The sequence below is a fragment of the Ochotona curzoniae genome, unplaced genomic scaffold (assembly GCF_017591425.1).
Source record: "Ochotona curzoniae isolate NIBS_2020 unplaced genomic scaffold, NIBS_Ocur_1.0 scaffold_4506, whole genome shotgun sequence".
NCBI classification, from domain to species: Eukaryota; Metazoa; Chordata; class Mammalia; order Lagomorpha; family Ochotonidae; genus Ochotona; species Ochotona curzoniae.
This window is the reverse complement of record NW_024467119.1, coordinates 15010101-15022586: the sequence shown is the minus strand read 5'-3', so window position 1 is coordinate 15022586 and position 12486 is coordinate 15010101. Positions and strand designations below refer to the sequence as shown.

The window sequence follows — 12486 nt, the reverse complement described above, 5'->3', positions numbered from 1 at the left end:
ATATCTATAGATATAGATATGAACATAAATATAGATATATGGTATAGATATCACTTTCAAACAAATATTTTGAAAAAGATGGACTCTACAAAAACAATTATTACCTAGCATATAACTTGACTTTATGCTCTTGTTATTCAAATTGACAATTCTGATGGTTCATTTGATTTATTTACATTGATCAATAAAAATTATACTTTAACCACTTGATGCATTTGTACATGGAAATCAGCATGAGCAGCTACAGAACAGAACAGCAATCGGAGAGGAAGCCTCGCGTGTCACCAGGATGCTTGTGAAGTGTCTTTCTCTGCTGCTGCTGCTGCAGCTGAGCTGCTACTTCAGCTCTGGGAGTTGTGGAAAGGTGCTGGTGTGGCCGATGGAATTCAGCCATTGGCTCAATCTAAAGATCATCCTCAAAGAACTTGTCCAGCGAGGTCATGAAGTAACTGTTTTGAGATCTTCAGCTTCTATTGTAATCAATGCCAAGAATGAATCTGGAATTAAATTTGAAACTTTTCCTACATCTTACACTAAAGATGAATTGGAAACCTTTTTCGGGTATTGGTTCAATAAGTGGATATATAATATGTCATTAGCTATATATTGGGAGAATTTTCCAGCGATGCAAGGATTCATTATAGGCTTTTATGATGTTTATGAAGGATTCTGCAAAGAAGTAGTTTTGAACAAGACACTCATGACTAAACTGCAGGAATCAAGGTTTGATGTTGTTCTTGCTGACGCCTTCGCTCCCTGTGGTGAACTGCTGGCTGAGCTACTTAAAACCCCCCTTGTGTACAGTCTCCGTGGTTTCCCTGGCTACATACTGGAAAAGCACGGTGGAGGGCTTCTATTTCCTCCTTCCTATGTACCTGTTATGATGTCTGGTTTAGGTGGCAAAATGACATTCATGGAGAGGGTAACTAATATGTTATGTATGCTTTATTTTGACTTCTGGTTTCTAAAGCTTAATGAGAAGCGGTGGGATCAGTTTTATACCGAAGCACTAGGTAAGTCATCTTTTTAAATTGGCCCAAACTTTCTTGTGATTTTGCTATGAGATTGTATAAATATATAATCAGAGGAATTTGTCTTTCTGCATAAGATAATGAAATGAAAATAAAAAGTATCTGCCACTCCCACAAATGTGATGCAGGGGCTTACTTACAAGATCATCTGTCGTCACTGTTCATCCTTGGCTTAAACATACCAAAGTGACATACAACCACAAACAGGACCACTGGGGATTTCTCTAATCAATTCCATGCCCATCTTGCTATTTTTTTTTTCTTGCAGTAAAGTGTAGGCAGATCCCTTTAAAATATGCTGGTGAATAAAGACATCTACATTTATCTGTTACACAGGATTCTAGCACAACTACTGATGAGCTATTGGGGAAATTATCCGCATATAGTGATGTTTCCTCATTTAAATGAAAACACATTTCTTTTGAACCAATGATTCCTCCTCAGGTCTGAGATGCATAGTTTTATAGAATGTATATTCAACTGCAGACTCATGGTTTATGCCACAATCATTTCATTTGAGGTGTCTAATGCTTTGACATTCCTTCATCAAGTCCTTAAAAAACATCAGATTTGGCAGTAAAAAGGTGTTGAAAAGTTGACATAATTGCAATCAATCTCCTTATCATTTGAGTATGTTTCTCAATTTTATACAAAAATAAGCTAAATGGAAACATACATTTTCATAAATAGCAGACAATATTTGCAAAGCTATAAATTTCAAGTAATATTTATAAATATTTTCACATACCTATGTCAAATATCTAAGGTGAATCAAAAGCATCCAAAAGCAACACTCAAAAAACACTTCAAGTTCACGTGGTAACTCAAAGATTAATCAGCAGGCTAACTTACAGAAACTGAACTAGGAACTGCTATAATGCATCTCTCTATGGTCATGATGTTATGCTTGACTTCAGTGCTAAAATAATTGTTTACGTTTGCCCCTCCTACTTTGGCAATTTAGAGGAAAATGCATGTTTCACTTTACAGTGCTCTGTCCTCATGATGATTTCTGACTGCGAGCATGTTGAGGTGACATTGGATAGATACTCTGCCTGGCATTACAATATACAGGTAACATGAGAGCAATGCATGGACGTACATGTGAAAGATGCAACTCCTAAATTAGCATGCTTCTTTAAACACCACAAACACTGCACATCACTGACTGAATCATTTCAATAACTTTCAGGAAATTACATGGGATGCTTTGCATGACAATTCTCACATTGCTCTCCCAATTTTGTGTTTTTCTTTCTATTCAGGAAGACCTGCTACATTCTTCGAGATCATGGGGAAAGCTGACATGTGGCTCATTCGAAGCTATTGGGATTTTGAGTTTCCTCGTCCACTCTTACCAAACTTTGAATTTATCGGAGGATTCCACTGCAAACCTGCCAAACCTCTTCCTCAAGTAAATGTGTTCTGGTTTACTATATTTTATACTTTTGTATTCTTAGTAGAAATCACTCAGCATTCTTCATTTGGAATATTTGACTTTAAAGTGGAAATACTAGAAATAAGATGAAACGTAGTTTCAAATAGAAATTCATTGACTGCACTTTTAACAGTTCATGAAAATTTTTAATTAAAAGATGTGTTTTATCAAAGAACTTAACATAGCTCATAAGATCATTGATGAGTTCACAGAACAGAATTGAGGAGATAAAAATAATGATAATATCTGTTGTTATTAAACATTATGTCCCACTGTCCTAAACATAGTAAACCTATCATAATGTACACTGTACAATGAATATGCTACCCTTGATAATCTAGAAATAAACATTTTAGGGTTTCACTCTTGATAAAGGAACTGGATGAGTAATTAGAGCATTTGAAAATATTTTAAATTCATTAAGAATATGTAACATACTTTATTGGAAAAGTTATTGTATAATCATTCAACTGGACTAAATATTACACATATGTTTGATGGATAATATAAAAAGCATTCATAGATATAGTGTTTCTTAAGATTGTGATGTCATTATATCTCAAGAAATACACTTCATTTCTAACTAGGAATGTTGAAAAGCAGCTGTCCCTAAAGCAGACCATGTGAATGAGATTCACTACATGGCAATGGATCATGCACTGCCCTAAGAACTGACAAACTCTATTATATTGCTAAATGTAGCTATTTGTTAACAAGTAGTGGCACAAGTTATAACTATGTAATTCTTATACTAAATATTAGAGTAAGAAATGGCATTGTGGTTATTCATTCAAATCATTGAGCTGTGGCTTGTACATGCATGCTTATTCATAATTTTTTGGACAAAGAAAAGCAAAATCTCTAAACCTGTTGATGTTCAAAAGTGTTAACTGCTTAGCAAATCTAAAACAATTCAATTATCAGGAAGAATGAAATGTAATTGCCTCAGATCAGTTACTAAGACTAACAAATCATGGAAGTCATTTCTTTTGTTATTGTGTAATATTTGGAAACGTTTTCCAGTTGCTCAAAACATTACTTATATACATGCAAGTTACAATATTGTCTCACTAAAAATCTGTACATATATGCTTGGTGACAATGAAAGTTACAAACTTTCAATTATAATTTCTAACATTTTAATGCATCTTTGAAAACATGCTCAATTTCTGCAAAATTGAATACTTAGGACTTTATAAATTTACCTGTATAAAAAGGTTTGAATCCAAGTCAAGGACTGTGAAATTTTGCTTCCTATACTGTCTCTTTCTTCCAGTAGTTTACTTTTTCACTAATAATCATAAGCTCAGATGATTTGTGTCCTTCTGTAAAAAGAAGGGAAAAGTTTGACCACATTGAATCAGTTGGTAACAGTTATATTCTTTGTTTATGTGAGGTATTCACATAAAGCTTTTCAGTAAAAAGTAATTAATAATTGCAAATCAATATTTGTCACATTTTTCTAAAATAACCATTCCAAGTAACAAAAACCAAACATTAAGAATGATCAAATAATTTACTTAAATTTACCTATATGTCCACAAATGCTTGTTTGCATTATATCATTATAATTATTTTACCAAACAACTTATAATGGCACTGACACATAGGAGGTTTGTTCAGCAACAGAAGGAAAAGGACATAAATGAAATAACATCGCAATTTTCTGTAAAAAGGCAAAGTGATGTACATTAGGATTACAATTCTCTATGTCTTATACAGTGTTCATGGAGCATGAAGTTTTAGTTTAGATAGGAAAGTATTTTTGACAGACTGGTAGCACAACGATATGAGTGTTGTTGCTACTATTCTGTATACACTTGGGCAAATGGAATAGTTTGTCTCATACACTTTAGAACTGCCACTGTTGGTCCCTAAAGACACTTAAATTTCTTTCCTAGCTGTTTGCATCAATGCTTTCAATACTATTTTCTGCACTGTCGTTCTGTGATAGACCCGTTTTTTCTTCCCAGGACATGGAAGACTTTGTGCAGAGCTCTGGAGAAGAGGGAGTTGTGGTGTTTTCTCTGGGCTCAATGATCAGTAACATGACAGAAGAGAGGGCCAATGTGATCGCATCAGCGCTTGCCCAGCTTCCACAGAAGGTGAGAAAACATACCCTAGTGGTGGACAACTACTGAATGAGTCAGCTAGAACTAAAATGTGTCATTACACAATATTCCTGAGTGAAAGGTACACGCTTATAATAGCTCTCATTTATCCCAGGTACAAGTTTAAAAATCAAACTCTATTAGACAGATTTAAGCACAGGAGATGTTTATATTTCAAATATTGTGTCATTTGATTATGGAAGAAGTGTATATCACACAAATCTTCTGAAACTTTGGTATCATCGGGGTATTTTTGACAGGTAAACAAAATCACCAAATTCTACTGCACCATTTGCTTCTTTGCAGGATTGTTGAAGCCTGCATCAGCTAAAGATGTTACTATAAAGGTGTTACAATCCCTTTAGCAACTGCACTAGCCCAGAAACATTAAGGGGGTACTGAAAAAAGTCTTAAAGCGTCATGCACCTTAGGTCCCCCATGTCATCCCTACTCCGATTTATGGGCAGCACTCTCAAAGTATTGCCTGGTCAGGGAACAGGTGGCCAGAGCTCATCAAATTCACAAGCTAGACAGCCTGGATTTAGAAAAACAGAAAAACCATCCTGTCCTTCGGCACTAGATGCCAGCACTGTTTTGGGAAGAAAATAGAAGAAACTTGAGGGAATAATCAAGTGCCCAGATCAGATGATTCACACAAAAAATACATCTGCCTAGTCAAGGACATGATCTTGCTAAATATCTGTAAGTAACAATATTTTTTTTAAAGATTTATTTATTTATTGGAAAGTAGATATACAGAGAGTAGGTGAGACAGAGAAAATCTTGATCCGATGATTCACTCCCAAAGTGAGCACAATGGCCGATACTATGCGGATCCAAAGCCAGGATCCAGGAACTTCTTCCCATATCCCACAAGGGTGAAGGGTCCCAAAGCTTTGGGCCGTCCTCAACTGCTTTCCCAGGCCACAGGCAGGGAGGTAGATGGGAAGTGGAGCTGCCGGGATTAGAATCGGCGCCCATATTGGATCTGGGCACATTCAAGGCAAGGACTTTAGCTGCTAGGCCACGCTGCCTGGCCCTGTAAGTAGCAATATTAATGGTCAATGTTTTCAAAACATTGTGAAAAAGTTATAGTCACTTTAGATAACATTATCGATAAAAATGTTGGATTATTTGAATCATCATATTATTAAGAACTGGCTCTTATTTCTCAAATTTAAAAAAACTCCAATCCTACCAATGGAGTCTTCTCATAGAAAAAGTAAATATACTTCCTAAGCAAAACTAATTTTCCACCATTAGCTGGTTGCATGGATTTGGTTTTACATTAAGCTAATGTCAAGTTCCAATAGAACAGATCAGTATATAGAAGTAAAAAGATCAGTGTATATAAGTAAATCCGAGCTTTCACTTTTTTTTAATAATATTACTTAGTTTATTAGGGTACAAATGGTCAAGAGTTACAGGATAAAAGTGGGTAATATCATTGCTTCCACACTATAAGCTTTCCCCCTGTATCTGGTGTCAGGGGAGAAACAAAGGGAAAATCCTCATCCATCTTCCACCCATGCCAGATCCCCAAAGTGAGGTGCATTCTGAGGGTTCTGCTCAAGCAGTTTTAATAGTTCAGTAGTTCTGAATTGCTGCCAATCTCTCTGTTCCAATTGCGATGAAACCTATTCAGAGTCCGCTGGCTGACATAGTCTCTGCATGATTGGGGTTCTGAGATCAGCAGTTCAGTTGGTGGGATCTCCAAAGAAACTTCATCTGAGATGATCCCAAACCTGATTCTTGTGTGAGTTTGCCAATACAAAGTCCAACACTGTCTGTCTGCCCAATCAGCTTATGCACATGCTGGCTTTTATTAAATTTGGAAGTGCAGGATCACAAGGGAAACACCAGCATACACACACAGAAACATCCACATGGAACTTAGAATACTAACAATGCGTTTCTTTCTTTGAAATTTTGGCACTATCATCATTGTTACCTAATGATTTCTTAAATACATGAGTTTGTCACATGATTATATCCCATGTCTGATCAAATGTAATAACAGCATATTCAATGTAATGGCTTTTGTCCTTTAATTCTCATTTCCTCTCTTGTCCACTGTCATTCATATGCAAGACACTTTAAGAGGGATCACTCAGTCTCTGCAGAAGTTTCATGTGATATAATCAAAAATCAAATTCTGGGAATTTGTATTTTCTGTACCCAACAGGTTCTTTGGAGATTTGAAGGCAGGAAACCAGACACCTTAGGACCCAACACTCGCCTCTATAAGTGGATCCCCCAGAACGACGTACTTGGTAAGACACTGGAGAACAAACACTGAAAACATGAGTGACAGCCAATCAGCATGAGAGCAGTATATGACAATTCATTAGTAGAACATTTCAAAGTGAAAACAATGTCTTCACATCCCTTTTCCAGTGCTAGGGAAAACCAAAGAATTACAGCAGTTGGCATTTTATTATCACAAAATTTGTAGACCCAGAATCAAATTTCCTTATTTTCAGTGTGCTTACCTCTCAGAGAGAATGTCTTGCTATTCCCAGGGGAATGGCACTTAGCAGAATTGTTAAAATGCTGGTTGAGACACATGCATCCTATACTATAGCTCCTCTTTAATCAGTATCAACTACATAGTAGATCCAGACTGAGACCCTAGCTTCTGGTTTTGGATTGTCCCCACCTTAGCTGTTGAGTGCATTCCAACAGTGAATCAGTAGTGAGATTTCCTTCTCTCTCTCTTTTTTAACTCATCTCTACTCCTTCTGTGTATGTGTCTATTTGTCTTTTTGTTTTTCTCCTTTCTTTGTGTTCTTTGCATGTTTTGAATGAGTTAATAATTAAGAAGCAATAACAATATCCTGCATTGCTTCATTGATCCAAATTTAATCACTGCAGTTGTCATCTGCATTTTCTCCTAATATACAGATTTCCAAATGCCACACAAACAATATCCCTCTGTTATTGTTCATGATTTTTGTACTTCCTACAGGAAAAAATATCAACAACCTTATTCATGTAGTGATAAGGAAACCCAAGATGGAGTTTAGGTTCTCTTTCTTTGGATTTTATTGATAAAAGAAACCCACACCATAGCTTTGTGTGCCCTAAATATCATTCTCATTGAACTGAACAATAACATCCAAAGACAATGTTCTAACCAGTGTTTGACCCACTTTTAGCATACATGGCTTATTTTATCCTGACTGTACTCCTTTTTCATGCTTGCCTGACCATATTGAATATGCTCCAAGACTCAATTCACACATTTCTTCCTGTGACCTGCGCTTACTCCCATTGAGAACTTAAGTACCTCTTCCGCTTGATATAAAAGCAATTGAAATGCAGTGTCAGTCTTATTAACAATATGCTGTTTATCCACAGTTCAAGTTCAGTTGAGATTCCTTCATTGTAAGCATATACCAAGGATAGAGTCCAGCATCTTATTGTCTAGATAAGTTCAACGACTTCTTGGGGAGACCTTCTCTGGTCTGAAAGTAGAGCCAACAGAGTAAAAACCTGATCAATCAAAAGCCCCAACATAACATCAGCAACAATATACAATGTTATGGTATTAATTGACATAGTATTGAGTAAACAATATATTAAAAATAATGCAAGTTCTTAACCACATCCTGTGACTACTCCACTGACATTTTAACAATTGAGGTTCATAAGTTATAGGAGGGGTGTAGCACAGGTTTTGAAAGTATAGTAGGTTTTTTTTAAAGTATAGTAGGCTTTACAATTTTTCAAAACACACGGGGGTTGAGATAGTATTAATTACAGGTTCAAAAAAAAAAGAAAAAAACAATATGCTGCTTAGAGAACATTGCTCTTCTGGTGTCTCATATTACCATTTCTCACTCTATTTATGTAATTAATGATGTTACTCAAAACCATTCAATTCTAGGTCATCCAAAAACCAAGGCTTTTGTAACTCATGGTGGAGCCAACGGTATCTTTGAAGCAATCTATCACGGAGTCCCTATGGTGGGCCTCCCTTTATTTGCAGATCAACCTGATAATATTATCTACATGAAAGCCAAGGGAGCAGCTGTCAAATTGGACTGGAAAACAATGTCAAGTGCAGAGTTGCTCAGTGCCTTGAAAACAGTCATTAATGATCCTTCGTGAGTACAATCACTTCTTTCAAACTATAGAGTGTTTTCGGATAACTTTTCACTTACTGGCCAAAGGAGTAAAACTGATTCTGACAATGAACAGCATGTTTAGATCACTTTGGTTTAGTAGTAATCAAGAATACATTGTGAGTATCCCAATATTTTGGGGGATATAAATATGAGAGAGAGAGAGAGAGAGAGAGAACTTGGTAGAGGAAAAAAGAGAAGGATTTTCATGAACAAACAAAAACCAGGAGCAAAGTTATAGAAGGGACACATAAGTTTCAAGAAGCAGCAGAATTCAAATAATGGAAATTCGCTGTCATATCTCCTTGGTTTTAATCATTAATCCATTGAGTAATGACTAAAGTTTAAGTTCACTACCAATTTCTGATTGCTAGCACTCCTTATCAACTTTGTGCATATATGTACCTTTAGCCTTAGCATGGATATGCCTCCTATCCCTAAATGTGGCACTCTTTTGAACCTTGCTTGTCACTTCCATTCACAGGTGCTTTAGAATAATTCGAGTGCCACATATGAAGAGACTTTCGGGGTCTTTATTGTACTTAGTTAGTTAGTTAGTTAGTTAGTTAGTTAGTTAGATTCCATGTGGATTTTTCTCCCTTCTCTTGGAATTAACAGATTTTAGTTTCGAAGCTGAGATGTTATAAGGAACTATTTTCTCCCAACTTCCTTCTTCAATCCTAAAATCCCATGCATCTGAAATGTCTAGCCTATAATCTAAGATTCTTTCCTAGCCACATGAAAAATATTAATCTAGGTTTCCTTTTTCCATCTATAAGTTATGCCTATTGATTTCCCTTTAGCTACAAAGAGAATGTCATGAAGTTATCAAGAATTCACCACGATCAGCCCATGAAGCCCCTGGACCGAGCAATCTTCTGGATTGAGTATGTCATGCGCCACAAGGGAGCCAAGCACCTGCGGGTTGCAGCCTATGACCTCACCTGGTACCAGTACCACTCTCTGGATGTGATTGGGTTCCTGCTGGCCTGTGTGACAATCATTATTTACCTTGTCATAAAAAGTGTTTTGTTGCTTTGTCAAAAGCTTGTTAAGATGGGAAAGAAGAAGAAGAGGGATTAAGGAACATAAAGAAGCTAAAGCTGCTGATTCTGAGAGAGAAAAGACAGTGTAAGGGCAGTGTTTCTGTTAAAAGATATATTTAAAACTGCCAGATGCAAGTGAATTGTAAAAAATGATGATTTAAGCTTGAAGTACATTTTTTACCTCTTCAATGTTACAAATTTATTTTTTAGTAAGAATTGATAGCATAAATATAGTAAACACTTCCACTAAAATAAAAAGATAATAGCCTTTTTATTTCATTAGATATTTAACATATAATTCAACAATATAAATAGCTACTTGCAAAGAGGAAAAAATAAACATACTAAATGTCTTTAATTTCATCTATGTATTTTTAATAAAAAAGGAAGAATGTATATATATCCATTATTCTGAGTAACATAGTGTTCCATGCACTACCAAAGCCAACTCAAGTCTATTTATGTGTTTTTCCCCTCTAATTTTCTCTAAGCGTTACACTTTCTATTTTTAAGGAATTTTTAAATATATTAGGTTGTAAGGGATATTTCTGTTTACAAAACAAGGAACTCGTGCAAATTTATTAATGATTTTGTCAAAATAAATCTTAAATGCAATTTTATAGACCAAGAAACAAACCTGTATCTACTCATTGATGGTTAAAGAATTTTTTGTCTTAATCTTATCACGTTAAACAAAATGCTTACACATTTGAACCATGTACACATCATAATAAACTTACTAGCTATTTAATCCTATTTTACATTAAATTCCAAAAATTATGCAATAGTTCAGATGTTTGCTTGTTCAAGATTGATCCATTCAGCTTTTTTTTGTTTTAAAAAAGGATGTATTTATTTGAAGTAGTGACAGAAAATGACAACAATATGGAAAGAGAAAAAATATTTGATTGATCAATCTGCAAATGTCACAACAACTTCATCTTGTCCAGTCCAAAGCCAGGAACCAAGAAAATCTGCACGGTCTCCCACATGGCAGGGGTCAAGTTACTTTTGTCATTTACTCATCTTTCCCAGGTACATTATGAGCAGCTGCACTGGAAATGAATCAGCTGAAATTCAAACTGGTACTCATATGGGAGTCCAGCATCACAAGTGGTAGTTGACCTACTGTGTCATAATGTCAGGGCCTGCTAAGGTTTTCAATTATTTTGGCTGTCCAATCAATTTAAATACACTCTATGTGATCAAAGTAGAATCATAGAATTAATATGATACATTATTTATCTTTACATATTCATATATAAATATTTCAGAGAAAAGATATCTCCTAAAAGAAAACATGTATATAGAAGTGTGGGGATAAATACAGAGTGGAATACTGTTTTTTTATAATTGCATTAGGGGGGTCTAAATAGCAAAATAGGGTAAGGACACATTTAAGCAGATGGAAAATCATTAGGCAGGGTGAAACAGAGAGGGCACATTCCAGGAAATAGGTGAGGACAAGCTGACAGCAGAAGAACACCTAGACACTAATGGACACAGAAAGCACTTGGGACAATGGTGTGGTGTTGCAGTGACAAGATAACCCAGCAACACTCAGCAAGCAGCAAACGGAACTCCACCAATGGTCAGAGCTCCAACAACAGCCAAGTGGGGAGGAGAGGTCATCGGGAGCTCATCAGGAGAACTTGGACACAGAACTGCCCATCCAGCTGATTTTTTTGATTCAACCAATAGCAGAGACAAAGCAGTAAACCCCAAACAGGCAGTGCAGGAACAGGGTGGGTCTCATCCCAGACCCTATCACCAGAGCCACATTGGGCGCCATTTTGTGTGGGGAGGCAAAGGTTGTGGGATAGGATTACATATGTACTGAGCTTGGAGGGAACACATTTCTGGCTCAGTGAATTTCACCAAAAACAGATCTGAGTAGAAGCAAGCTCTAACAGTCAGCAAATCCAGATCTCCACCAGTGGCACATCAGGCACCATTTTGTACAGTATGGCAAAGGCTATGCCCTTGTGCTCAGCTGGGAGCAAACTCACAAGATTAGTGCGCCACACTGGTCCCATACAAAAATAATACTGCGTTTGACACTGTATTGGTCAAGACAAGTCTGTGTGGTCCTAACACCCAACGACCAGCAGGTTCCAGCAAGATCAACACCATGAATTCTTCTTTTTTAGGACACCTGGTGTCTCCCTAATATTGGGAACTGCTCAAACCACAAGTAGGAGAAATGTTGTACAGACAACCGTTCAGCCACAGCACAGAATCATAAGAGGTAGAAAGTGGTGAGTCAGGACACGTGGCTTCAGAGACCATGGTTAAATTTTAAAATAAGTTCCTGGATCTGAAACTCGCTAGAGGGAGTGGCACAAGTGACTGCAAGCAAAGAACTGTGTAACAACTGCAATAAGTAGCATTGAACTGTAGACCTGTGTGATACATAGCTTAAAAACTTGTTCTAAGGAGAAGATTCTGGGCGTCTCAGGACAGGGCATCTCATGCCTGGATCCCAGACGACAGCCACCATGTGCACGTGGTGAATTGTCCCCAGGCGGCCAGTGCACCATTTGCTGCCAGGCTCTCTCTACCTGCTGGCCGCCTGGCCAGGAAGCTCTGAAGTTTTGATTCTTTAAGTTGCTGCTTAGTTAGCTCCAGGTTTAGCTCATTGTTCTAGGACAGGAAGCATTGGTAAAGATTCCCAATGATTGTAACTCTTCCTTGTAAAACTTGTAATCACTGAACAATGTTGACCTCAACTTC

At 36.7% G+C, this 12486-nt stretch overlaps 1 protein-coding gene across 4 annotated transcripts; it reads left to right on the top strand.

The window, feature by feature from the left end:
* Window positions 1-249: 249 nt before the first annotated feature.
* Window positions 250-10389, top strand: LOC121147581 (UDP-glucuronosyltransferase 2B13-like). 4 transcript variants are annotated; one of them, XM_040967523.1, is made up of 6 exons: window positions 250-761; window positions 2297-2445; window positions 4443-4574; window positions 6766-6853; window positions 8470-8689; window positions 9511-10389. In XM_040967523.1, exons 1-6 carry the CDS (start codon window positions 290-292, stop codon window positions 9788-9790), a joined length of 1341 nt encoding a protein of 446 aa, XP_040823457.1. In that variant the 5' UTR covers window positions 250-289; the 3' UTR covers window positions 9791-10389. The 4 variants fall into 4 exon arrangements, with proteins under 4 accessions (XP_040823457.1, XP_040823453.1, XP_040823454.1 ...); XM_040967519.1 differs by having other exon boundaries at window positions 250-1013; XM_040967520.1 differs by having other exon boundaries at window positions 250-1017; window positions 2301-2445.
* Window positions 10390-12486: the final 2097 nt, after the last annotated feature.

What these genes read in the sequence shown, in the direction of transcription:
- LOC121147581 (XM_040967519.1), top strand. Translation starts at nt 290, where the DNA reads ATGCTTGTGAAGTGTCTTTCTCTGCTGCTGCTGCTGCAGCTGAGCTGC. An exon ending in GTTTTATACCGAAGCACTAG is followed by an intron (nt 1,014 to 2,296) that starts GTAAGTCATCTT and finishes CTTTCTATTCAG; the next exon opens with GAAGACCTGCTACATTCTTC. An exon ending in TTGCCCAGCTTCCACAGAAG is followed by an intron (nt 4,575 to 6,765) that starts GTGAGAAAACAT and finishes TGTACCCAACAG; the next exon opens with GTTCTTTGGAGATTTGAAGG.